This window comes from Seriola dumerili, unplaced genomic scaffold (assembly GCF_002260705.1).
Source record: "Seriola dumerili isolate Sdu_G_001 unplaced genomic scaffold, Sdu_1.0 BDQW01000291.1, whole genome shotgun sequence".
Classification (NCBI taxonomy): Eukaryota; Metazoa; Chordata; class Actinopteri; order Carangiformes; family Carangidae; genus Seriola; species Seriola dumerili.
In genome coordinates this window covers 6,027,291-6,050,645 of record NW_019174546.1, presented here as the reverse complement: position 1 = coordinate 6,050,645, position 23,355 = coordinate 6,027,291, and the positions used below count along the sequence as shown (strand labels likewise).

Genomic DNA, 23,355 nt, shown 5'->3' with positions numbered 1-23,355 from the left:
ATTATCCGAAGTCAAAGAAACCTCTTGGTAGCTCTACAGCTTAAACATGGATGCCCTTAATAGCCTGTTTGATATTATCCAAGAGGGCCTTGCACTCTGGAGAGTATTCATGCTCCGAGTTGTTGTACATATCAGTTAATGTGTTCACATAGGCTTCAAAATTATGCTCACTGATGGGTCCCTGCAACAAAAACATGTTTAACTATTAGTGAAAACAGCACAGCAGAAATGACAATATATAGAAAATGACATTTCTTCCAGGACAGGTTAGATATAATGAGTTGTAGTGGAGTCTGTGGTCAAGGCTTACTGTACCATTTGAGGCAGCTGAATGTCTGTTAGACTGTTAATGAGAGCTTGGCTAAGGCAAGCGAGCTCCTTCAGAAGGCTGTCGTTGTGCTGTTCGATCATCTTGTTCTCCTCTTCAATTGTCTTCAGGTTACATTCCATAGAGGAGATCTGCTTTCGGGTACAAAAAAAAAAAAAAAAAGACTCGTCAAATCGAGCGAGCAAGGATCTCAAGCTGGTGTCCATAAACCAAACTTGTGGGAGTAAATACTTACCTGGGTTTGGAGTTGCATCATGTCTGCTTCTATCTTCATGTTGGATTCATTCAATTCTTTTATTTCATGATCCAAATGTTGAATATCTTCTTTGTTTTCAACACCTGAGTTGAAACAGATCTAATTTATCATGTTCAAACAACAGCAAATATTGATTTTTTTTTTATGCCAAGATACATGTAACTGCAGAATACTTGAGTATTGTCATACCACACAGCATGTCAGAGTAGCTTACCACTGCTGGCCTTCAATTTGATAGTCATCATCTCTTCCTCGGAGTGTTTTTTCTTGATGCTCTGTGCGTTCAGTGGGCAACCCGACAAGCTAGTTCAGCAGGTCACAAATGATTATGTTAGGAGCAAGAACATCTTCAAACTTTAGCATCAACAGAGACTGTGAGAGGGAGTGAAAACGGTGCCATTGTACAGTAAGAATGCAACATGTCGACCAGCAGTGTTGTTTAGAGATAAAATGGAGGACAGGCGACCTCACCTTCTGTGAGTGGCAAACACATTATTGGCATGTCCGAGGCCATTGCAGCCAGGCAAGGGACAATGGGGTAGTTCCTGTTTATTGGCCTTCCAAGCAAAGGGCAGCCCATTGATGGACGACTCCTTCTGTCTTTTGGCAGCAAGTGGACAACTGCCTGCACTGCGATGGGATGTGTATTTTCCCGATATATGGCCCTGTCCATCACATCCAATGACTGGACACCTACCAGAGAAACACACAAAGAGTCGTACAGGTTCTGAACCTGCAAATACCACTGATTCACACGAGAAAAAACAAACTAATTTGGATTTCTATGCTACAGACAAAACAGAGACATTTAACTGCACAGAAATAACAAGTACTCCATTGATAAACTGCAAAAAAAATGTTCAGAAAAATGTTGAAACTAAATCATTCTCTGATATAATTTAAAAAATCTCTCTTTCAATAACTAGACCGGAAGATTTGTTAACCATTAAGTTGATTAATCCAGCCAAATGCTGATTAAAAATGAAGTCGCCAAAACTAGAGATGGACTCAAATAATCGCATTAACTATAAGTTACTAATCCACTAAAACTTGAGTTAGAGCGAACACTCTGTTCGGTGCATACATTTCGAGGTGACTGATATTTGTGCTTGAAAAACAAAAGCACAACTCACGCTGAATGTCATTAAGAGTTTGTCAGTTGTATTTTCAGGCCTGTTTTCTGCAGGTCAGTAATGGAGTGACATGAATTACAGATAATTGTCATGTATCCCCTCATGCGAAAGAATGTAATTTGAAGGTGGCTAACCCTTCCCTTATTGATAAAGGTGAAAGGTCACCTGAGATGATACAAATGGCACACACGCTGTAGAGTGCTGCTGCAAAAAGCCTGTTTCAGCATTTTGTTGCTCGACAGCACAGCAGCACTTAGAGGACAAAACAACACCAGTCCCATTACTTACATCTACCACAGGTAGGTAGCTTGATGCAAGGCACCAGGACAATGGAGGCATGCCATATGGCCTACTATTTACAATAATCTAGGGACATTTGCTACCCTCCCCCTGTCTCTCCCTGTCTCTCTTAATGTGTATGAGATCTATTCCAGTATAATTCCTAAGCTCATGCCCTTGCATTAGTAATTAAAAAGAAAAAATCAGTGTCCAGATGTATAAGTAAACAAGGGCTCATATATCTGACTTTGGATTTAAACTGCAAATCAATTACATTATTTTTTTTCCAATAACACTTTCACAGACAGCAATGATTAAGCTGCAAATGAGCACAATGCCATCGGAGCAAGCAATTCAACATTTTCTTAGTATACTATAATTATAAAGAAAGCACTCAGTGAAGAGTGATAAGCCAGATATTCCATTCAGAAAATAGGAAAAATACAAAACCCTGAAAAAAATCCCACAAAACATGCTGCTAATCCTTAGAAAATAATTCACTAATGTTATGACAACAGAAGTATTATTTTCTTTGTTTAACTTAATGGCCTCCAGGTATAATGCCCCGGGTACAAAAGCATGACGCATTTCCACAATGTTTTCTTGTTTTAATTTTGAAACAAAAAACATGACAGCATGGGATGAGAAAAAAAAAACAAACTCTTACTTAAGCTCTTGCTCATCTTTGTCATCCTTGTTTGGTGTGAGCTTCAAACCTCCCTTTCTGGCACGTGGACATCCTGACAAGCTAAAAAACGGTTGGAAACAGTATGGGTTAACATGAAGGAAAACTATAGAAGACTTAAAACAAAAGCTAAACTCGCACAGGCAGCTATGAGGAATATGGAGTTTCAATGACACACGTTTAAGCAAATCTAAATGTATTAATGTAAATACAATTAACGGTTTAATTAATGCAGAAGTTGTACTCTGCATTAGCATATATCAGCCTGTTCAGCCTGTTCAGACAGACAGACAGACAGACAGACGGACGGACAGACAGACAGACGGACAGACAGACAGACAGACAGACAGATAGGTAGATAGAAATTTCAGTTGCACATTTAATCACATCTAAATTAAATTCATTAATTGACAAATACTTTACTAATTGTATACGTTGTACTTTTTGTTAGCACATAGCAGCCTGTTGTTTTGTTGTAAAGTTGTACTACAACTGCACCGATATGTAAAATAGAATATCAAACAGACAGCCTTAAAACTGCATGTAATTTGGATATTAAAATAATAAATAAATGCATAGATACATGAAAGGCAGCCAACAAAATCAGTAAAAACAAGATCTCAAAAAGTGCAGCATGTTTGCAGTATAAAGTGAGACTTTCACCATCTGTTTGAATGTCATGCATCTGACAAATGTATTTCATGCTCAGTTGCGATGATTTTTCTCTGCTACCTTCTGTGCGAAGCATAGTTCCCAGTCACGTGTCCAGATCCATCACAACCAGGTGTTGGGCACCTGCAGGTTGAGAGACACAGAGACCAGGTGCTTTTTACAGCAAAAGACTGAGAGTAGAGCAGTGAATTCAAGCTAATATGCAGAGATGTGGTGCAAATAGCAAACAACTTCATGTGGAGTACATAGAGATTGTGCCTAACGTGTAGTAGAAAGGAAAAGAGAGGAGAGGAAAGAAAGGGAGACAAGAGGAAAGGAGAGACAAGGAAAGGAAAGGAAAGGAAAGGAAAGGAAAGGAAAGGAAAGGAAAGGAAAGGAAAGGAAAGGAAAAGGAGAGGAAAAGAAAGGAAAGGAAAGGAAAGGAAAGCGTTGACCTGAGCTGATCTTCACTAAGGCAAAAACAAGCTGCCTAGCTTAATGTGTAAAATCCTTTAGCAACAATAACAGTTTTCAAAACACATACTTTAGTTCCTGAGAGTTGGCTGCCATCAGTGATTTGAGTGTTTTGTCAGCCAGGGGACATCCAGACACACTGAAGAGGATAAAGAGCTAACAGTCATTTTAATGCACTCTTTGATCACAGCTGAATTAAATAATCTTAATACAATGTCTCAATGCATATTTATACAAAATTGTTTGAAAACACAATTCCACTTCTTCCTCATGAAAAAGCTTTTTCCTGTCACCAATGTGGGGAAAAAAACGACATAAAATCTATCTAAACAAGCTATGAGACAAGTTTTCAACTGTAGTAATAAACATAATCAAACAATCAGCACAGTTTCCCTTGTCTATATATGTGCTGGCTGCGTCTAATGAGAGTGTAATTAATTACAGTACCTCCGATGTGATGCATAATTCCCCGTCACATGGCCACTGCCGTCACAGCCTGGGGTCGGACAGCTGCAGGAGAACACAAAGCATTTAATACACAGATTACTCTAGTTCCCACAGACTTTGCAAAGCTTGAACTGAATCTTTCTTTTACATTGAGAACCTTTTCATGGGCATTAAAGTAAAAAAAGAGTTAGTACAGCAGGAAGTTTAGTAGAAAATTATTATTTTTGCTCAACATTCAGTTTAACAATGTTTCTGAATGTCGGAGGGGGTGCTGTGCTGTGGAAACTAGAGGATCCTACTTTTCTCGTGGTGTAATTCTCAAGAGGAGACCCAGCAGAGCATGCACTCTAACTACAAGAGTCAAGAGTTGTAAGCTTGTACAGGACATACAGGGAGAAAACTCACTTTCAAATAGATACATTTCTTCTCCACATGAACCTGCAGACATACCAGTTACAGTCATATATGTAACACGGTGAGTTTCATTTGTGTGTTTTGACTCACTTATATCAATCTGTCCTACTTAAACAAAGGTACAGTTTGGAGTTACACTTCTTATTATTAAAACTGACCATCTGCCAACTAAACGGGAAGCTCACATTATGCACAGCTGGCTGAATAAAGATGCCTCGAGATGTTTCAGTCTTTAACGTGACGTACCTCAAAAGCTCTTTCTTTGAATCTCGTAATAGCAGCTTGGTTTTGGGGCTTATCATGCTGCCGTCTCCTTGATAGTGCTGGTCCTCCAAGGAGACCTGATCGTAATCCTCCTGCTGAGAAAGAAAAGATAAAAACATGGCCTTAGCTGTCCAAAATATTGAACCTGAACACAATCTGCAATGACCTAAAAGTGAATAATTAATGAAAAGCCCTGTATAATACTCTTAAAACACAAGCCCTGGGGGTTGGAGTGCAAGGCAAAGAGATTATGCTTAAGAATACTTAAACTGTAGTAAACCATACATCCATTTAAAGGCATACTTAATCCAAATAGTTTTTATGATGTATGGCCATGACATATGGATTTCCTTTTTTTTTTTTTTTCACACAGACAATACTGTGCAGTCACCAGATGTTGTGTATGATTTAAAAGCAGGTCAAATGTGATAACTCTTGATATCAACTACAAATGAATACCACCTGTGAAGTAATGAAAAGAAAACCTTTGAAGCCCAGATTAAGCTTCATTCAGGCCCCTGGGCAAGGGTGATATGTGGAGACTAGATTAGCACTATAGTCCTCAGTGTATATTTAATACATTTCATAGTTGCACAGATCTGACCGGAGCTGCTGCTTTGTTTACCAGCAGGTCGTTGCTTACATTGATGGCATCTGTATTTCATGCTGGAAATATTAAGATTTTAGCAAGCTGGGGGATTTTACAGTTACGAAACTTTTTTAGTGTGATTCAAGTATTTTTAGACCAAATTTGACACTGTGGCTATTTTTAGACTACATTTGACCACCTCTTTGGCCCACAAAGTGAATAAATAAAAGAGAATTAATTAATTCTCTGCCATATTTTAATTCTTGTCAGTGTGGAGAAGGCTTTGAAACATTTACAATTTGAGGTTGGGAAATGAAAAGGTAACGCTTCATTGCAGGTCAGTAAATTCCTAAAAACCCTATTTGGGTTCCTGGAAAGAACAATGTAATCAGATAATGATTATAGGACAAATAGAGAGTTCTGAGATTTTAGTTACAGTTTAGTTTGATGTGTTGAGTTTATTGTGCAGAAAATCTATTTGCGCAGCAAACCGAATAATCAGAATATGAAAACTCCAAATGGTGTAAACGTTTTAGAGAATCTTAAAGAGGCTGGGTGTTGGGGGACTTCAACTCAAGACGTCAGTACTCCCTGTTGACCAGGAATCTTGTATCTTAATCTTTTACTTTTGGTCTATTACTGTGCTCCTCAGTCTCTGTGTTATTTATGCACTTTGTGTAACTGAAATGTCTTTGGTTTGGTGACACTCCACAGACTCTCAAATTCTCACCCTGCACCATTTACATTTCTCATGTGTTTAATATAATCTTACATTTTTAGATTACATTACATTAAAGGTGTCAGTTGTTGTGTTTTTTTTTTTTTTTTTTTTACCTCTTTGTCCTGTAAAACATGTGCTTTGCTGAAGTTGACAGGGATGGGGCTCTCCCAGCTGTCTCTCTCACACAGCGGCTGGTAGAAGGCGGGGCTGATGAGCACGCTCCCGCCTTTGGCCACAGTGGACTCGAGAGGAGACAGCGGGTCGTCTGAAGGTGCCTTCGTCTGGGCTTTCACATTTTCCTTACATTTCTTCATGCTCAAGTCCAAGGTGCCATTTTCATCCACTTCTATAAGCATGTCCTAAAGGCAAGAAGTTTAATTCTTTAATCAAGTAATACATGTCACAACATGTTGCGGAAGAGCACAGTAGATAAAGTAATATCATTGCAGTGCGTGCCAACATATGAAAACAAATGAATCAGAGGATAAAAATAGAAGATGTTTTCTAATTATTCTAAAAGGAATGTAAATAAAACACAACTAACATTAATATGACGCCAACAGTATGGTAAACTTGAATCCAACAACATTTCACTGTAAACATGAAAAATTACTTTAGAGTAGAGTTCAGAGCAAACAAATAATACATACAGTGGTTATCTCACACTAGACAAAGTACCAAACTAAGCCAGCGTTAATTCTGCTGAACACAAAAAAAAATAATCACTGGTGTGTAGTTTTTCAGTGACAGCTGTGTCATCTGTTTTCTAGGACACACAACCAAGATGGCAGCTGGGGGGTTGGGGGGGTGGGGGCTGGTTTTAGGTCATCATTATTATAGCAAAAATTAAAAAAGCTTAATGTGGCATAAGTTTCCCCGCTGACAGATGTGTTTGTCGTTTTTGCGCTGAAACGCAGTAGCATGATGACTTATGGCTGTTTTATGGTATTAAAAGTTTACCTCATTAAATGCTGAAATCCTTTTCCATAAATGGAACCAATTATTCAACGCATATGTTTCATTAAAGCCTATACATCATTATTTTTCATAACAGAGGGGAACCTTTCAAATTAATTAAAGGGGATAATTTTCATGAACATTGGATTTGGCTGTCCACTTTAATTATTCAGCCATTTGATGATGTGTGTACCTAATCAAAATAACACCAGTGTAAAACTATAGGACCTGCAAGACTTTTTGTGATTTACTTTGATTTTTATTTTGTTTCTGGCTCTGATTAAAAGCTAAAACTAAGGATTTTGTTGTTTTTTTTGCTATTATTGATTAATTAATGATGTAATTTAAGCTTTTTTGCACTGTTAAGTATGTAAAATCAGCTTGCTTTCACGCTTTAAAGGCCAGCTTTTTGGTGCTTTTTTTGTGTGTGATATTTCAACGTGTAATATACATATGCAGATAAGTTAAAGCATCCAACACCATATAACACTCTAAATATGGCCCCTTTTTTTCAGACTTGAAAGCTGTTCTTTATTTTGTACGTCTCTCCAAGGAAACTAAGCTGTAAATGAGAACAGATGATTAACTTGCTAACACTGTTTTATTCATTCAGTGGGCTGGTACCTGGTACAGGGCCACATTCTCAGCTCAACAAGCTGGGAGACAAGGATCTGTGCTGTGTAGGTGTGGAAACCTTGAATCATCTACAGTACAGTGTGCACGTATGTAACCCACAGAATGTGATCAATATTAATCATGAAGTGAGTTTGGAAAAAGTTGAACACAATGCCGGGTTGCAGATAAAGACAGCTGAAGAGATTTTGGATCTGTGCACATTTCCAAGAAGAGTTTGGATTTTGTGTGAATTAAACTTTTCAGATGTTAACTCCTTTAGCTGATTGGCTTAATCCATTAAAATGCTTTTAAAGACTATCTGGTGTAGACAAACAGCCTATGCTGGATCATATAACTAAGCAAAATATCCTCTGCCATCTGCAGTGGGCAAGATGCATTTTCAGACAACAGTTCAGGGTTTTTACATGCCAGCTGATGTCGAAACTAAATACAATACCACATGTTTTACAAAAAAATAGACAAGTATTTGTAATTGGGAAGGAAGGCTGATTGTATTTCTTCTTTTGATGTGATTACACAAATTTTCATTTGTGTACATTAAAGCTTTATGAAGTGGAAACCTCCTTGTTTTTCTGCCACCAGAGTGCCAGGCTCCCTTTGCCAAAATCTGTCTTTTGATGTCTTCCCTTTTTATACACAAATCAGAGTTCCTTTAAAATGACCACATTAAATACCTTTCCAAGTGGTCTAATTTGATTACCTTTGTGGAGGTTGCCAAGGGCCGGCCGGCGACAGCCTCCATGTTCTTCCGGTAGCGAGTGGAGAGGTTAAGGATGGCGGCGGTCGCTGCTGAGGCTTGGAGACCATCCTCTTTTTTGAATTGACTCGGCGGGCTGTGCTGACCAGGGGTGGGCAGGCGGCCACCTGGAGCACCAAGGAAGCCAGGATACTGCTGAGGTGCTAAAAAACAAATAATTAGCGAATAAGTTTGTTACTGAGACACCAGGTGTTCCACCTAAACTTAATAAGAGCGCAAGTTGTAAGTTCATATTTGACAGTTTTAGCAACAACCAGTGATACAAAAATTTAGATAATGACACATAAATATACACACATAAATATGATGTATGCAAATAGATTATTATTAATTTAGCAGCAGCTGAAACAACATCTACACACTTAAAACACATGACAAAAAGTAGTTTGCAACATTTATTCATCTTCCTTAACATGTTAACTAACAAATAACTGTTTTCTTTGGTTAAATAAAATATATGAGGCTTACAATCGGGGAAATGTGACATTTCCTGGTCATGGTTGGTCCCCATCAGAGGCTGTTTGCCGAAGACCTGTGCATCAAAGCTGGCGTAATCAAAGCGGATTCTGCTGTACTTGTCCATGTCTTTTGTGAGGCTTGTTTGCAAGGCTGCTACTGGATGAGAGAGCCTGTAGTTCAGCTGGTTCAGCTCGAACTTTTTTATCAAGCCGATGGCTCTACAAAGAGACAAATTAAAAAAGAAAAAAGACTTTATTTAATTGTGTAAAACTTGTAAAAATAAGATGCCTCACAAGTTCATATTAAGCAGTTAAGTATAGACATTGTTTTAAACCATTCAGGGACGCCAGTGCTTTTGCACACATAGAGTCTGGGATCTGATGTGTGTTGTAGATCCACAGCCAGGTTGCCAGACTAATTAATATAGTAGGAGTGGGCATCCTGCCCATGATATATCCACAGGGAACAAAGAGTTCTGCTCTTTTATCATTTCTAATAGAGAGGAACTCACAGGACCAGCAACCATTGCTTATGTCTGCTTGGAAAGCTGAAAATAGACTGTGCGTTCTGCTGGGATCACTGAATAAAAATATCCCACACACTCTCCTCAACAATAATAGTGTTTATCACTTTTTTGCATAACCTCAGTTAGGCTTTTACAACTTCAGTCCACTACAGAGCTGAATATGATTTCTGGGTGCTTGTTGTAATTATTTTTCTGCACATGTGACCACATTGAGAGCAGTGAAAATCCCGAGCGTTATCTGGCATTATACCTCGGTGAGCGGTCAGGTGTTTGTCTGCATTTCAGGCTGTCGTCCTGAGGTTTGGAGACTTTCACTGCAGCAGCGATGGGGCAGCCTGAGAGACTGGATGGGGAGGAAATCAAACACATTAGCCTAATACTGTAACTCATCTATGAACAGGGTACAGATTTTCTAATGGCTTTCTCCTGTGGATGTACCTCCGGTGGGTGCTACGGTTACTGTTGACATGGCCTCTTCCTGTGCACCCGGGTGTAGGGCACTTGAGGACGTTCTCATGCATGGCCAGGACTGAGGGGAGAGGAGATAAGTATGGTAAGAGAAACATGTCCAGAATAATTCAACATGTGAGATAACGAAGAACGAAGCTGAAAAGATTATAAGATGGTAAATAAATATATATTTACTGAGCATTTTGGAAGTAAAACAAATACATTTTCATACATTAAACGTTGGTTTATGTAACTGGCTGGTACATTAGAGCCTATAGAGCAAAGATCCTACAGAGACAGAAATAGGAGAAAAAAGCAAAAGGCTTTCTCCTTGTGAGGAATGCTGTAATGTCGCTGAAATGTAAATAGCTTAGTGCAAAGAGGAGCGTAACAAGACAGCTGATTATATTCTTCAAAACAAACGCGTTGTTAAAGGTCCGCTCTGTATCCTTAGAAACTTCTTTTCTGTACATATTCTCCAATTAGTTTGTTGGAGTTGTCTATTTATTTTTGAATACTGCGTTAGCTAGCCCTTTGATTTGCAAATACTGCCTCCAGTCTAAGAGCACACGCTTTTTTGAAAAAGTTAATTACTTTTTCTGTTCCTTTTGTAACATTACTGTTTAATGTTGAATGTTTGTTGAGTTATATTGAAATGACTTAACAATCGCCAATGTGGGAAAAAAAAAAAAAAAAAAAAAGAATTCAATATTCACACATTACAACACATTACGAGAAAGAGAGAGGGAAAAAAAATCCTTTAAGTTTATTTGAAAAGTTTCATGCACATCTTTGAATTGAACTAAACATATAAGCAGGTCTTTCTTGTCTTTGGGCTTGTGCTAAGAGGATTTCAATTACTGCGGCTGATTGTAAATCCTAAAACTGGCAGTTTTTATGAGTAGAAATCATCCATTATACTGAATGTATACACAGAACTGCTTGTGCAACTTACTCTCAGGAGGAACTCGGACTTTATGAGGACACCCAGACAAACTCCTGTGATGTGGGTACAAGCCGGTCACATGACCAGTGCCATCACAGCCAGGGGTGGGACACTTTATATCCTTTTTATCTGTCCGTGGGGAATCTGTAGACACAGAAAAGATAATATTTCACAATAAAAAAAAAAATACAATACAACCACTGTGCTGATTCCGTGACATGCTAAAGCTTTTCTGTCTTTATGTGTTCTGTCAAGAAATGTGTAAATAAATGAAATATACATATAATGCACTTGTCCTGTATAATTATTGTACATAGGTCAACAGATTGAAATATCATGCAAAGCTAGACACTTTTTTCACAAAATGCATCTATTAATCTGTCATTTTAGTTAAGGCTGCAGTTCAACACAGAGCAGTCACTTCTTAATGCCCATCCATCGAAAGATTACATCTAGGATTACACATTTAGCCGCAGTCATTTGAAGAATCAGAGGGAAACATGAGAGGCACTTTAGGAGGATTTAAGACTTATGGTCATGGTTAAATATCCAGTTGATTCCTATCAAAATCCAATATTCTGAGTAGTAGCAATTCCATTAGAAAATTTTGTTCTTCTTTATTTTAGTCTGTTTATTTATTACTTCACTTGTTGCCAAAATGTTTTTAGTATTTAAGAGGATTTCCTCCCTCTGATCCCCCCCACCACCACCCTGCGTATGCTTCTTTTATTCTTTTTGATGTTTTTTTTTTGAGCACCCAATCATCCAAATCACAAGTGGTCGAACTGATTTACACTGGATGAAGGTACAACTGTGAAAACTGTTTGTTCCCATACTGATCACTTTTTTTTCTTAAGACTTGCATCACAGATCTTTTCCTCTTTATTGTTACCTTTTCCTCCATGATAGTTGAGTCTGGTGTCCATGTCCATCATCCTATGGTGCCTCCTCTCATTGGTCATCTGCTCCATGAGGAACCGGTCCATTTCCCTGTAGGCATGGTGTAGGACCTGTCTTTGCTCTGTCTGCAAAGCTATGGCCTGCTCCAACAGGCTGAAGTTAACCCTCCCTCGGCTCATTTCAAGGCCCCTCTCATGGAGGCCCAGCGCCCAGCCGTCAAGCCGAGGTGGCCTCTCCACCTCCGTCTCCCCCTCGCTGTCCTCCTCCGTAGGTGGCGGCCTGTATCTTAAAGCCTCGGCATGAAAAATACTTGCTCTACCCATTGGACCACCTAGTTCCGAGTGAGGCTCTTCTTTAACGTGGCCGTTCCTGCCTGAAAGGTCTTCAGAGGCTCTGGAGGGACTGCAGCCCGAGCTGTTCACCTTGGCAGACAGAGACAGAGGCTCCCACTCAGCTTCCCTCATGTCTCCGTATGGACTCTGTGGCGATGACGTACCGCTCATCCTCTCTTGACTTTGGTCTTCTTCGTTCTTAAGGAGCTCATCCTCATCTTCATCCATCAGAGGTTCAGATGTGTCTGGCTCACGCTGTGGAGAGCCATCAGAGGTCACTTCTGACCATCCCAGCGAATCGTTGGACTTTGCTGCTGCATCGTGGCAGCCATTTCTGTTGGTCACTCCGTTGACTGTATTTAAGTTTCCATCTGAAACAACAAGAAAACACGTATTATTCTCTGTGTTTTCAAGTGTTTTAAGGCCACATATGTTCTTCTTTTTTTGACCCCTCAGTCACACAGGATAAGACTTGTATGTCCTTGGTAATCTTCTCCAAATCCTTTCAAGGTTTTAGATTTTGTATTACTTCTCAATGAATAATATCTTCATAAAAACATGTTTTTATTAACATCTAGAGGATTTATAAGAACACATGTCGCAATGGAAATGATAATCAGAAGGTTGCAAGATTTCCATGCAATTCTTAAAGTATATTTTAGAAAACATATACAGTATGACCCTTCTTTCTGCTAGTTGAACATGAAAGCTGGAGATGAAGAACACAATTGTTTTCTTCTTCCTCTGTGTCTCCAATTGGAGAAACAACCCAAAATAGATTTAGGACAAGATTATGGAAGGATTTACAGTGCGTTGGACAGTGAACATCAGTTTTTAATTAGTAATGTGTATTTTTAAGTGCAAGCTAAGCAGCAACATGTTGTCATCTGCACACAAAAAATGATTTTAAAAACGCAAAATTGTTGTTTCTAAGGATGAGAACAAGGAAAGTGAAGAGGATTCCTGAAAACACAGATGGCAGAAACCACAAACACGGAGATAAAAGAGAGGAATTTCTGTGAGCTGCTGCTGTCTGTGTGGCAGGACTTGGTTTAGGAGAAGCCAGCCAACCTCAGTCAAAAAACTGACAATAATTTTGTTGGATAAAAGTGTTAAAGGCACAACATTGAGAAGTTACAACAGGAACGAGAGGCCTGCCTAGTGAACATGACACAAGGCAACTGCAAAAATACAAATAAGATAAATTTTGGTTGGATTTTTTTAAAAATCATGAGAAAAAGCTAATTATAGAAAAATAGAAAAAATGTATTTATTTAATTTAAATAGCAAATTTCAAGTTATTATGAGTAAAGTTGACTGGACCAGTTACTTCAATTAAAACAGCTGTTTTTTAATGTTGAAATCATACATTTGTATCTTTTCTGTGGGCCTTGGTGAGGTAAAATATGTCAACATTTCCTGGTTAACATATCTTATTATCTAATAAGTATCTAAGTAAAAATATTAAAAACCTACAGTAAGGCAAATAGATTGATTATTTAATAAAAAGTTATTCCAAATTATAAAGTTAGAAGAGCTTTTCCAATAATTTACTATTTTTTTTTTTAATAGAAAATTAATTCCATCATTTTTAGGTTTTGACTTTTCTTTTTTAAATCCTTGTGGGTGTGATAAGATACCATATATGATATATGTAGTGCCATTATTCCAGATTAATTTAATATATATGCATTTCTTCTTAAATTTTACACTCATTTTGTATAATCTCTTTTCTCCAGCTTATTTTGCTGAGTGCTCTCAATAATTTAATTAGCATTGACCTCTGGTCCGCCATATTTTAGAATAAATCCAGAAATCCCGGTCACATGTGCAGAGAGCCACAAGACTGAGTGAAGCCTTACGCACTGAACGTCTGATCAGTGGAACAGACAGAGAGGGTTAGCTTTATCTTTCAAAATGCATCTGAGACAACACTTTATTAACACCACTGATAATATTAAGTCATGGTCAGTGATTAACAATGGAAAGCTGTCATCTGGATTGATTCAACAAAATCTCTCTTGATCCTCCAAAACCAGTCAAACTTATGCTCGACTAAGGCTCTTTGGACTGTGAAGGTTTTTACTTTCAGCAGGCTGGACTGTATATCCTCTTAAGTGGCCAGACATCAGAGACCGCTGCAAAAGTAGGATTCGAGAGGTTGAGAAGATAGATAGAGATGGATTGTTAGAATCAGATCACACAGTGCTGAGGATGATACAGATATAGGCTTTATCAGACAGCCACCACAAAAATTTAATCCTCACCGAATGAGCTTTAAAATATGACACAAATTATCAAGCACTAATAAAAGAGGTAACTGCTTTTGTGACATATGAGTTTGTACATTATTGTTTGCAGAGGAATTTGACATGCCTGGTTTCATACGCATTGTGCTCGGGCAACATTACAATGTGTTACTATGTGTTCCCTGCTGTGAAAAATATTTGAAAAGAGGCGTCTAAAGACAAACCCTGTTGAATGAAAAATTAAAGCCAGTTACACGTATTTACATTTATGAGGCAAGCAACAAGGGTTTTGTTTTTCATCCAGATGGACTCTCTGGCCTGACACAGCCGCATACAGTCAGACAAGCACACAGACGTATACACACACAGACAAAGACACACACATAAGTGCAGTGAAAAAAGGAAAGAGATGGAGGAAAAAAACTTGGATCCCTCCAGTGGTTTGTGTGTTGGAACAGGTGAACAGTTTGTACTCCAGAATAGCCATTACCAGCACTCTGCAGCAGGGCTGCAGTTGGCTACAGTTGAACACAGTGTGGCTCGACCAAACGAGAGGCTTATTTTTCTCCCTTTTTGTTAAAATGCAGATATGACCAGCTTCCCACTGCAGAAATTCTTGCTGCCTCCAGTACACTTTTTCCATTTTTTGTTTTCCTACAGAAAATAGTCCCAAAATCTGATAACAGCAAAATATGTTTATCGCTAGCCGTATTCATTTGACACGTCAATAGACTTTTTTTTTATTCTGGACGGATTTTGTTTTGTTTCAAAGCCATAGGCCACTGAATATCAGGTTCAAATAGGGAAAATATACAGCAGTCAATCAATGCCTGATGATAAAAAGAAAATGTATCTAGAATTCACAGCAACAAAAGGAAGAACTGATGATACACAGTGAATTACTTAGATAATTGTAATGTAATATGAACCCAGGAAACAAATAAATTCCATTTCCAATGAATCCACACAATTCAGTGAGCTACTCTCCTGGTCCATTTAACTACACACATGTGTACTATAATGAGCTGTAGACATTATGCCTAATTATGTATTAGACTGTGTTAGAGGGCCTAACAAAAGCTTTTGAAAGGGACAATTACGTTTGTTGCTTAGTTACATCGTTAAAAATATACCAAATCAGTGCAGATTATAGTGGGCGAGAATGCACATGTACACCACGAGCATTGTTGCCAAAATGCACAAAATTCAATTCATTAGGAAAAAAGAAAACATTTTCGCTCCTGAAAAGGACAGTGGAATAAGTGAAAATAAACATTTTTTAACTGTTGTTGATTAAATTCGCCTGTTGTTGAGTAAAATCTTTGAAATTAAATAAATAAAAATAAAACACTTAAATATTAGAACATCAGCCAAATAATGTTGACAACTCATTTGATTTTCAAAATAGGCAACTTCAATAAAAATTCAATATAAAGGAATGGCAGAAGTTTAATTTCAAAATCAAAGTGAACTGGTGAACACCCCCATTCAGTTTTTCATTCTATGGATTCAATGAGTTTGGACTGGCTATTGAAAAAGGACAGATGAGGGGTCTGAAATCTGGCCTCATCAAAAGAGGGTAAAGCCACGCCAAAAATATCATGGCAGATCAGCTGTCAAAACTTCAATTTGTGGACGTGAGACACAACTAATGTGGACCCAGCAGTGTAGTCTTTCACTTCCACTGCACAATGACTGCGGCTGCTGGCTGATGGCAGAGGGAGGGAAATATGAATGCAACAGATGGGATTTTAAAATTCAGCGTCAATTGTTCATCAAAACAGACAAAACAACAGGACATCTGTTTACCTGCTGGAGTGTCAATGTTCCTCAGCTCTTCTTTGTCCTGTGGCGGTGCCAGGTCCTCGCTCTCCTCTTCACATGCCTCGCTGGGGCTGTAGTGGCGGGGCTTCATCAGCAGGGACTTTCTCTTGTTGACGGGGGCGCCCTGCACCCCTTCCTGAGCACTCCTCTTCCTCGCCATGGACCCATATGGGCTGGAGGGACGAGGGGAACGGACAAAAAGCGCAGCAGGGTCAACAGAGGCTTCGGCTGGCTTGTTTTAAAGGTCCAACTACTAAAATTTGAGACTTTTTTTTAATACATCATCAAGTGAAAACCCTCAGAAAGAATCACATGTTTGATCTGGGAAATGAATACTTCCCGTCTGGCTTAAAGATGAAAAAGGTGAGAAAAATTCAAAGTGTTCACATCATAAAATTGTACCTGTGCGTCTCAGTGATGCAGTCGGCCAGCCCTGTGAAATAAAGGCCAAGAAAGAACAGATAAAAAGTCATGTTTACATTTCCACTACAGCAGCACAGCATCTGTCGACATAATCTTCATCAAAGGTTCAAGGCGACTCACTACTTTTGGACTATCGCTAATGAAATTTTACAACGCTCTGTAAATATTTGTTTTACAGATAATGTTTTAGGGATGACACCACAAGGGCTAATACTGCTTTATCCAGCCTTTCACCATAGATTTTATTCTCTTTTACAATGCCATCGGGTATAATCAGCATAAGGATGGAGAAGTGGTCTCTTCATTGATCTGAAAAGCTTTTCATTCAGTGTGGCTCATTCTCCGGGAGACCAACAGTAGCTCATCCTTTGACAGCGACGACAACATGATCTAAAAGGGTAAATCAATTTTCCCAGAGGCCTGCGTCAATCTCATTCACAAGTTCTACCCATACTCCCATGAAGCACAACCAATAATAACACTTTTCATGAATTTCCCTAGATGTAGTAATAGCTCCAGTGTGAGCAGGCAGGCCTCGGAGGCCCTGAACACTTGCATAATGACATATCCAGTCTAGAGGTTTTCAATCACACAATATATATACACTCCTTAACTAATTTGAGCCACTGTTCCAATTTAATGAAGTTATTCCCCTCTGAATAATGAAATGGCAGTGCAGTGCTCTTCAGACCGGTAAGATAATACATAAAATTGACAGTTATAAAGTTGGATTGTTGAACTGATACCCCTAACCCATGGCGATAAGTGGAATATGTGTGTGTGTGCATGCATGTGTGTGTGTAGTTAAAAGCAAACTAAAACTAAAAGCTTTACTCACCTGTGCTACTGTTACATGGTTTCAGGGTTTGCTCCTCACCTTCAGAATCCATCTGTAAATAAAACATAGGATGTAAAGAAAAGCCAGTAGATGACAGCTTTTTTCGTGTATTTATCTATTTTCATTAATTTCTTTTATTTGAAATGGAAAAAAAGGTTCAAATACTTCATAGATTATTGTTGATTTTTGTCAGTCACCCAGAGCCAGTGAGCCTTAAAATCAATTTGTGTGCACAACAACATCACAAAGAGCTCCTAAAACACCAGTAATATGCAAACACATGGAGCATAATGTCAGGGGAGGAAAGTTTCAAAGGTGAGTAAAAATGTAATGACACTAAATAATGACATTAAAGTACGGACAGCACCTCACTGTGTGTGTTTAGACAAAAATAGTTGCTAAAATCCATCCACTCTCTCTGGCTGTTGCTTGTGGGTCCCAAATAAAACCTATTAAACATAATTATTCCAGGCTGATGGTGGCGTATAGTGGTCACAGGCCAGTGAAATCTGTGAGTCATAGGATATGCTGTTACTTTTCCCTGGTAATGGGAAACATGACTCCTCTCTCTCGTTTGCTGTTGTGATTGAAGGCACTGACCTGTCATACATTTATAATAGGGGAGCAGGTGTGGCAGTGATGGACCTTAATTTCCTTTAATAAACCTTTTATGTGCCACACTCTTAATGCCACGCCGGGCCCTCAGAGGTCCTGCTCATAATAGGTTCATTACTTTTGATTACTACAGCCTATTGAGACAAACAACTCCCAAACACTATAGATTACATTCTGTAAAAACGAATGTACCTCATTAGTTTGTAACACTTTTCCACACAGACATGTTTCAATGTTTTGTATAAATTTGTTGTTCTGAAGGAAAAATGTTGCTCTTACACACTGCAATCTGTAACGTGGACATTAATCAAAGTTCAAATGATGTTATCAGTGAACCTAAATATCACCACTGAGTCATACATGTTTATTACCAAGGTGTTTTTTTTTTTTCTTTATGTGACATTTTAGACCTGCCATGTTGTACTTCTTTATACAATTCAGAGTTTCTCTGGTTAATCAATATTAGTGTAATAATTAGTGTAATAATAACAGATTTCTAATGTCAGTTTAATTTTTTTTTAAAAAGTCAATGCTATAAGAATCACCTAGAAATGTGTTGCAGTTCTGTCCAACCACTGAAAAACAATTAGTTTCAATGGGTTTCAGGCTGCATTATATATCTTACTATGGCTCCATTTTCTTTCTCTCTACAGTACACTGCTTACAGTATCCACTTTCACACATTATATAAGTTTTAGTCTGACAAAAAAATGAAACCCTTTTTTTTTTTTTATCGTTGCTTAAAGGGTGTCACGTGTATTTCTGACATCATAATTACAAAACCTATGTTTATCAGCGAGTTTGAGCTTATATCTATTACACATAAGAAGGAGCGACATGTAACAAGACGGGAAGGGAAGACTTGATAGATGCTGTGGTGTACTAACAGGTAGTTCTGGCATGGCAACAACATGGACAAACATGTGACGCTGAGTGTTTACAAAAGCAGAACAAATAGATACATTCAGGGTGAAACGGGAGATTTTGTTTTAACACTCCCTGCATGATCTGGCTGAGAACGTACATATATAATTTACCTTTTTATTACTATTGTATGGCAAGTCTTTTTGTCAGGGGATCATACATTTTTCAGATAGAGTGCTATATGTCATAGATTGATGAAAAGCAGCCTTTGGTCATGGATATTTGAAAATGGAATGGGCACATTTTACTTCAACACCCTGAATTTAGCATATTCAAGCAGTATAAACATTTAATCAATGGTCCATAACAAATGATAATATAGTTGTAAGCAGATATGAGCGTTTAGCAATGTGTTTGACAGCAACTATAACTCCTCCTGTGGGCAGCCATAAGTGAAGGCTGTTGTATAAACAGATAATAAACGACAATATAGAAAAACACCACTGTAATAATATAAAATATTCATAAGTTATAATTTTTGACAAATACTGTACATTCACATTAACACGCATATCCTTATATCTACTTACAACTACATATATTATCATGTGCTATAAACCATTTCTTCATTATGTATATACTACTATTTATATACCACCTAAATTTATAGTATATAAATGTGGAAGTAAGTGGAATTAAAAATGACATATACTTATCAGTGCCTCTGTTCCAGGATAATAACCTGTGCAATAACTGACTGAATAACAGTCTAAACATAAAAGAATATTTTTTTTAGAAACTCCCTCAGAATAATTAATTTAAAGGCTTTATCATTTACTTTGCTCACTTCTTTTGTTACCCAAAAAATAATGTCATGTTGTGTCTTGGTAAGTGTTACAACAATGTGTGTTTCCATCAAAGTTTTGTATCCCCAGCTATGGTACGTCATAGTGCGCATTAAATTTTGTGCCGTACTCACAATAAATGTTGTTAAGAAACAATTGTTTGGTGGCAGATCATTTTTACAAAAGTTTACACACAGAAATAATGCCACTGAGTTCGATGTTTAAGCTTGATAGGAGTGTTTTTGCATGTTTTATTGCAAAACATCCTCACTTCATACAGCTGCTGAGCATTTTCTAAAGCACAAGGTTTTAGATTTCTGAACATACTTTCCGATCCTCTTGGGCTGTCACTGATTTCTATTCATTTCAGTTTGAAACACACAGACTTTGAATGAACTTAGCATCATGTCTGCTTTAAAAAAGTTGAAGTACTGTAATGGACCTCACGGACATGTAAGGAAAACGTACAGAATAAATATCTCTCTAAACTTTCTGTTGTGGTTTCACAGAATGTTCTTTCAGGTACAAATCCAGCCGAGTCAACCTGACATCTAAAGGCAACGACCACAATAGAAAAAGCAGACTCAGCAACACTTTTTAAAGAGTACTATATTATCTGCCAGCCTCCCACAGCTCTGCATAAGTAAAATCCAATCTCAGTTTGTGATCACTGTGGTCAAAAGAGCAGTGACACTCCACCACTTAGCATGCTACTTATCCAAAACACTGTTACACAATCACTGAGCCCCAGGGATTTTTTTTTTGGTCCCTCACAAAGTTATTTTTTCACCTTGTGTTTAGAATTATAAGCTCTTTCTGAGTCCCGTCCGCATCAGATTATTTACCTTTGACTGTAGTTTTCCGAGCGCTCTGTAGGATAAGATGCCAGATCCACACTGTCCACCCTGGTTGATGCTTTCACACTTCTTATCTCTCAGGAGGTGATCGTGTAATTCATTATCTATAACAGAATATACACCAAACACAAAAACGTGTCAACTTTAATCTTACAGCCTGTAACTTATTTACTTTTTAGCTTATGGGAAATCAATTGTATGTATGTAAACCAGATTTCTGAAGGTATTTAATTATTATATTTTCATATTCTGGGGACACGGATGAGAATATGAAGTCAGAAAAAGGTGGAAAGAGCATATTAATACCTCACATGGAATAAGGAGCACAATGCAAATTGATTGCTTGACAGAGATCAAATTGCTTGCTTCTAATTAATACAAAACATCCAAGAGGGAAAACAAGGATGAACACAATGAGTACATTAAGCCTCTTCACTTCACAGATCTTATTATGGAATTATTTATTTCTGTTAGCTTTGAAAAAAAAAAAAAAGGAACCCAACATCTTCTTAATTATAGCTCACAGAGCATTTCCCCGGAAAAACAAAACTGGGTGAAAAAAGAAGAGGGAGTGAGGGAGGGAGGGGTATTCACTCAGTTTCATTAGCATATGAAAAAAGACTCACTACTATTTGAGCTGGTTCGTCATCTGCTGAATCATATTTATGCGCCCACCCCCCCCTCATAAACGCACATACACAAACCCCAAGTCCAACACAAATAATGCTTCTCAGAGGACTGTTTCCCTACGTCGAGGGCAGATTTCTCAGGGGGAAAGGAGGCAGCCTGATGCTGAGGCTCTATGAGATTTTCTATGTGTTAATCTGGCTGCTAGGTGTCCTTGAGCCCAGCCCATTCCCCCCTAACCCCATCTGCCAGCATTCCCACCACAGAGGAGAGAATGGGCTGCGACTGGGGGTAGAAAAAGAGAGAGACCTTCCCAGTCCAGCAATCATGAATAACCATTGCCTCGCACCATTATCAGAAAGGCTGGATCCAAGATGAGATGATGGAGGGGAAATATCTGTAAAACACCCCAGCGCTCCTGACATTATTCTAACCACACTCTCGCATTTTGCTGAAAGTGATGCTATTATTATTATTTTCATATAATGCCTTATTAATACCGTGCAGCTGCTGTGGATATTCATCACTGACCTTGAGTCTTTGTGTCCCCTTGTTCCCAGCTTATCCGTGCACTTGGGATGCTCTCATGTAATTAACACAGACATTATTGTGATGGAGTGAAAAACTCTGTGCTGATACCTCATCTTGAAACCAATAAACCAGGCCAGAGTAGCAAAGTAAGATTCTGGAGACCATAAAATTAATTACATTATTTACTTTTTATTATTTCCTTTAGATAGGTTGTACAGGCGAGATGATAGAGGCAAATGAGATTACACAAAATAAGATTTCAAAATGTCAGTACTGCACACTCAACCAACCAACTGTTATGATTAGATTACTCTTTTAATATAATTACTGTCTAAGGCTGTGTGTGGAAACAATGCATACATAAAAAACAGAGGCTGCATCTTAACTGATTCCCATCCTTTTCTCCATGAGCCTTTTTCTCTTAACCTTTCTTCAACGGTATCATTTTGAATTATAGGGAACGGATGGGTGCTCTGTGCAAGGTCACTGTCTGGTGTGTACTCCCCCCCCCCCCTCCCTCTCTCTCCTTGTTTTTGTTTCCTCTTCCAGAAGCACACTGAGTGAAGGGTTAAAACTGGAATGGATTTAATTATGGAATGAATGGAATTATAATGCGCCTGCAGCAAGTTTTCCTCCTTATTTATTAAAGCAGCTGATGGGCCAGGTTTGATGAGCCACTTCTGGCATAATTGAGTCATCACACAAAGAGGGTTCCTCGCATTCAGAGTGGTTTTATCAGCAGCAAACAGACCTGATTACTGGCAATTACACTCTGATCTAGGGGAAGGAGAAAAAAAGGGTAAATGTGCGGGGTAACTTCTGTGTTTATAGTTTACCCCGGGAATAATTTTCACATTAATTTTACATGCTAAGTGTATTCTGTTTATGTACAATAAAGAGCAAACGGCAGGAGATAGCACCTTTTACTTTCATATTTCCTTGTAATGAATGTCTGAGGATACAGCAAACTGATCACAATTTATATTTACCCCATAGGAGGTTTGAGGTGTGCAGAGAATCAGCCACCCTCACAGCCTGACTAGCTGAAAGGAAAAGGTGAGCTAGCAGTAATATACCTGCTTGAAAAGTGTTCACACCTATTCTGAGGACAGCAGGTAAAACTGTATACAGAAAGCAGGTGAGTGCTTTTACCATTTTTCATTGAGATGCAAATGTCTCCTTGGTGAGTAAATTAAGCTCTGCTCAGAGATTAAAATCAGCTTCTGTTCAGAGAGTGTTTAGATAAACAACTTTTCTTTCTTGCCTTTTTTTTGTGAGGTGGCGAGGGAGCCATCAGACGCCCTGTCCCTAAATACCAGCTGGACATCAGAATAATGGCTGGGGTATATTTAAGGAGGGGGGAGGGGACAAAAGAGGTCTAAGATGTCAAATCTATGGCTAAAACTTGGACCAAATTCTTTTCTTTTTTTTCCCTTTTTTCTATTTCAAGATGTTTCCTTATTGGTTACCTATAAAGT

General features: G+C 38.3%; 1 protein-coding gene across 1 annotated transcript in view; it reads right to left on the bottom strand.

The window, feature by feature from the left end:
- st18 (ST18, C2H2C-type zinc finger) overlaps positions 1 to 23,355 on the bottom strand; it is a 39,009-nt gene continuing 15,654 nt past the window's right edge. Inside the window, exons 2-21 of the mRNA XM_022758259.1 lie at positions 20,708 to 20,823; positions 17,539 to 17,590; positions 16,680 to 16,710; positions 16,263 to 16,450; positions 10,982 to 11,116; positions 10,015 to 10,105; positions 9,827 to 9,919; positions 9,060 to 9,268; positions 8,535 to 8,734; positions 6,355 to 6,600; positions 4,914 to 5,023; positions 4,254 to 4,316; positions 3,877 to 3,945; positions 3,414 to 3,476; positions 2,664 to 2,744; positions 1,056 to 1,277; positions 799 to 887; positions 564 to 667; positions 316 to 459; positions 1 to 181 (exon numbers count right to left, since the gene is read on the bottom strand). Coding sequence (XP_022613980.1) covers positions 41 to 181; positions 316 to 459; positions 564 to 667; positions 799 to 887; positions 1,056 to 1,277; positions 2,664 to 2,744; positions 3,414 to 3,476; positions 3,877 to 3,945; positions 4,254 to 4,316; positions 4,914 to 5,023; positions 6,355 to 6,600; positions 8,535 to 8,734; positions 9,060 to 9,268; positions 9,827 to 9,919; positions 10,015 to 10,105; positions 10,982 to 11,116; positions 16,263 to 16,450; positions 16,680 to 16,710; positions 17,539 to 17,590; positions 20,708 to 20,823 — 2,447 coding nt within the window. The 3' untranslated portion in view covers positions 1 to 40. The remainder of the gene's footprint in view (positions 182 to 315; positions 460 to 563; positions 668 to 798; positions 888 to 1,055; positions 1,278 to 2,663; positions 2,745 to 3,413; positions 3,477 to 3,876; positions 3,946 to 4,253; positions 4,317 to 4,913; positions 5,024 to 6,354; positions 6,601 to 8,534; positions 8,735 to 9,059; positions 9,269 to 9,826; positions 9,920 to 10,014; positions 10,106 to 10,981; positions 11,117 to 16,262; positions 16,451 to 16,679; positions 16,711 to 17,538; positions 17,591 to 20,707; positions 20,824 to 23,355) is intronic.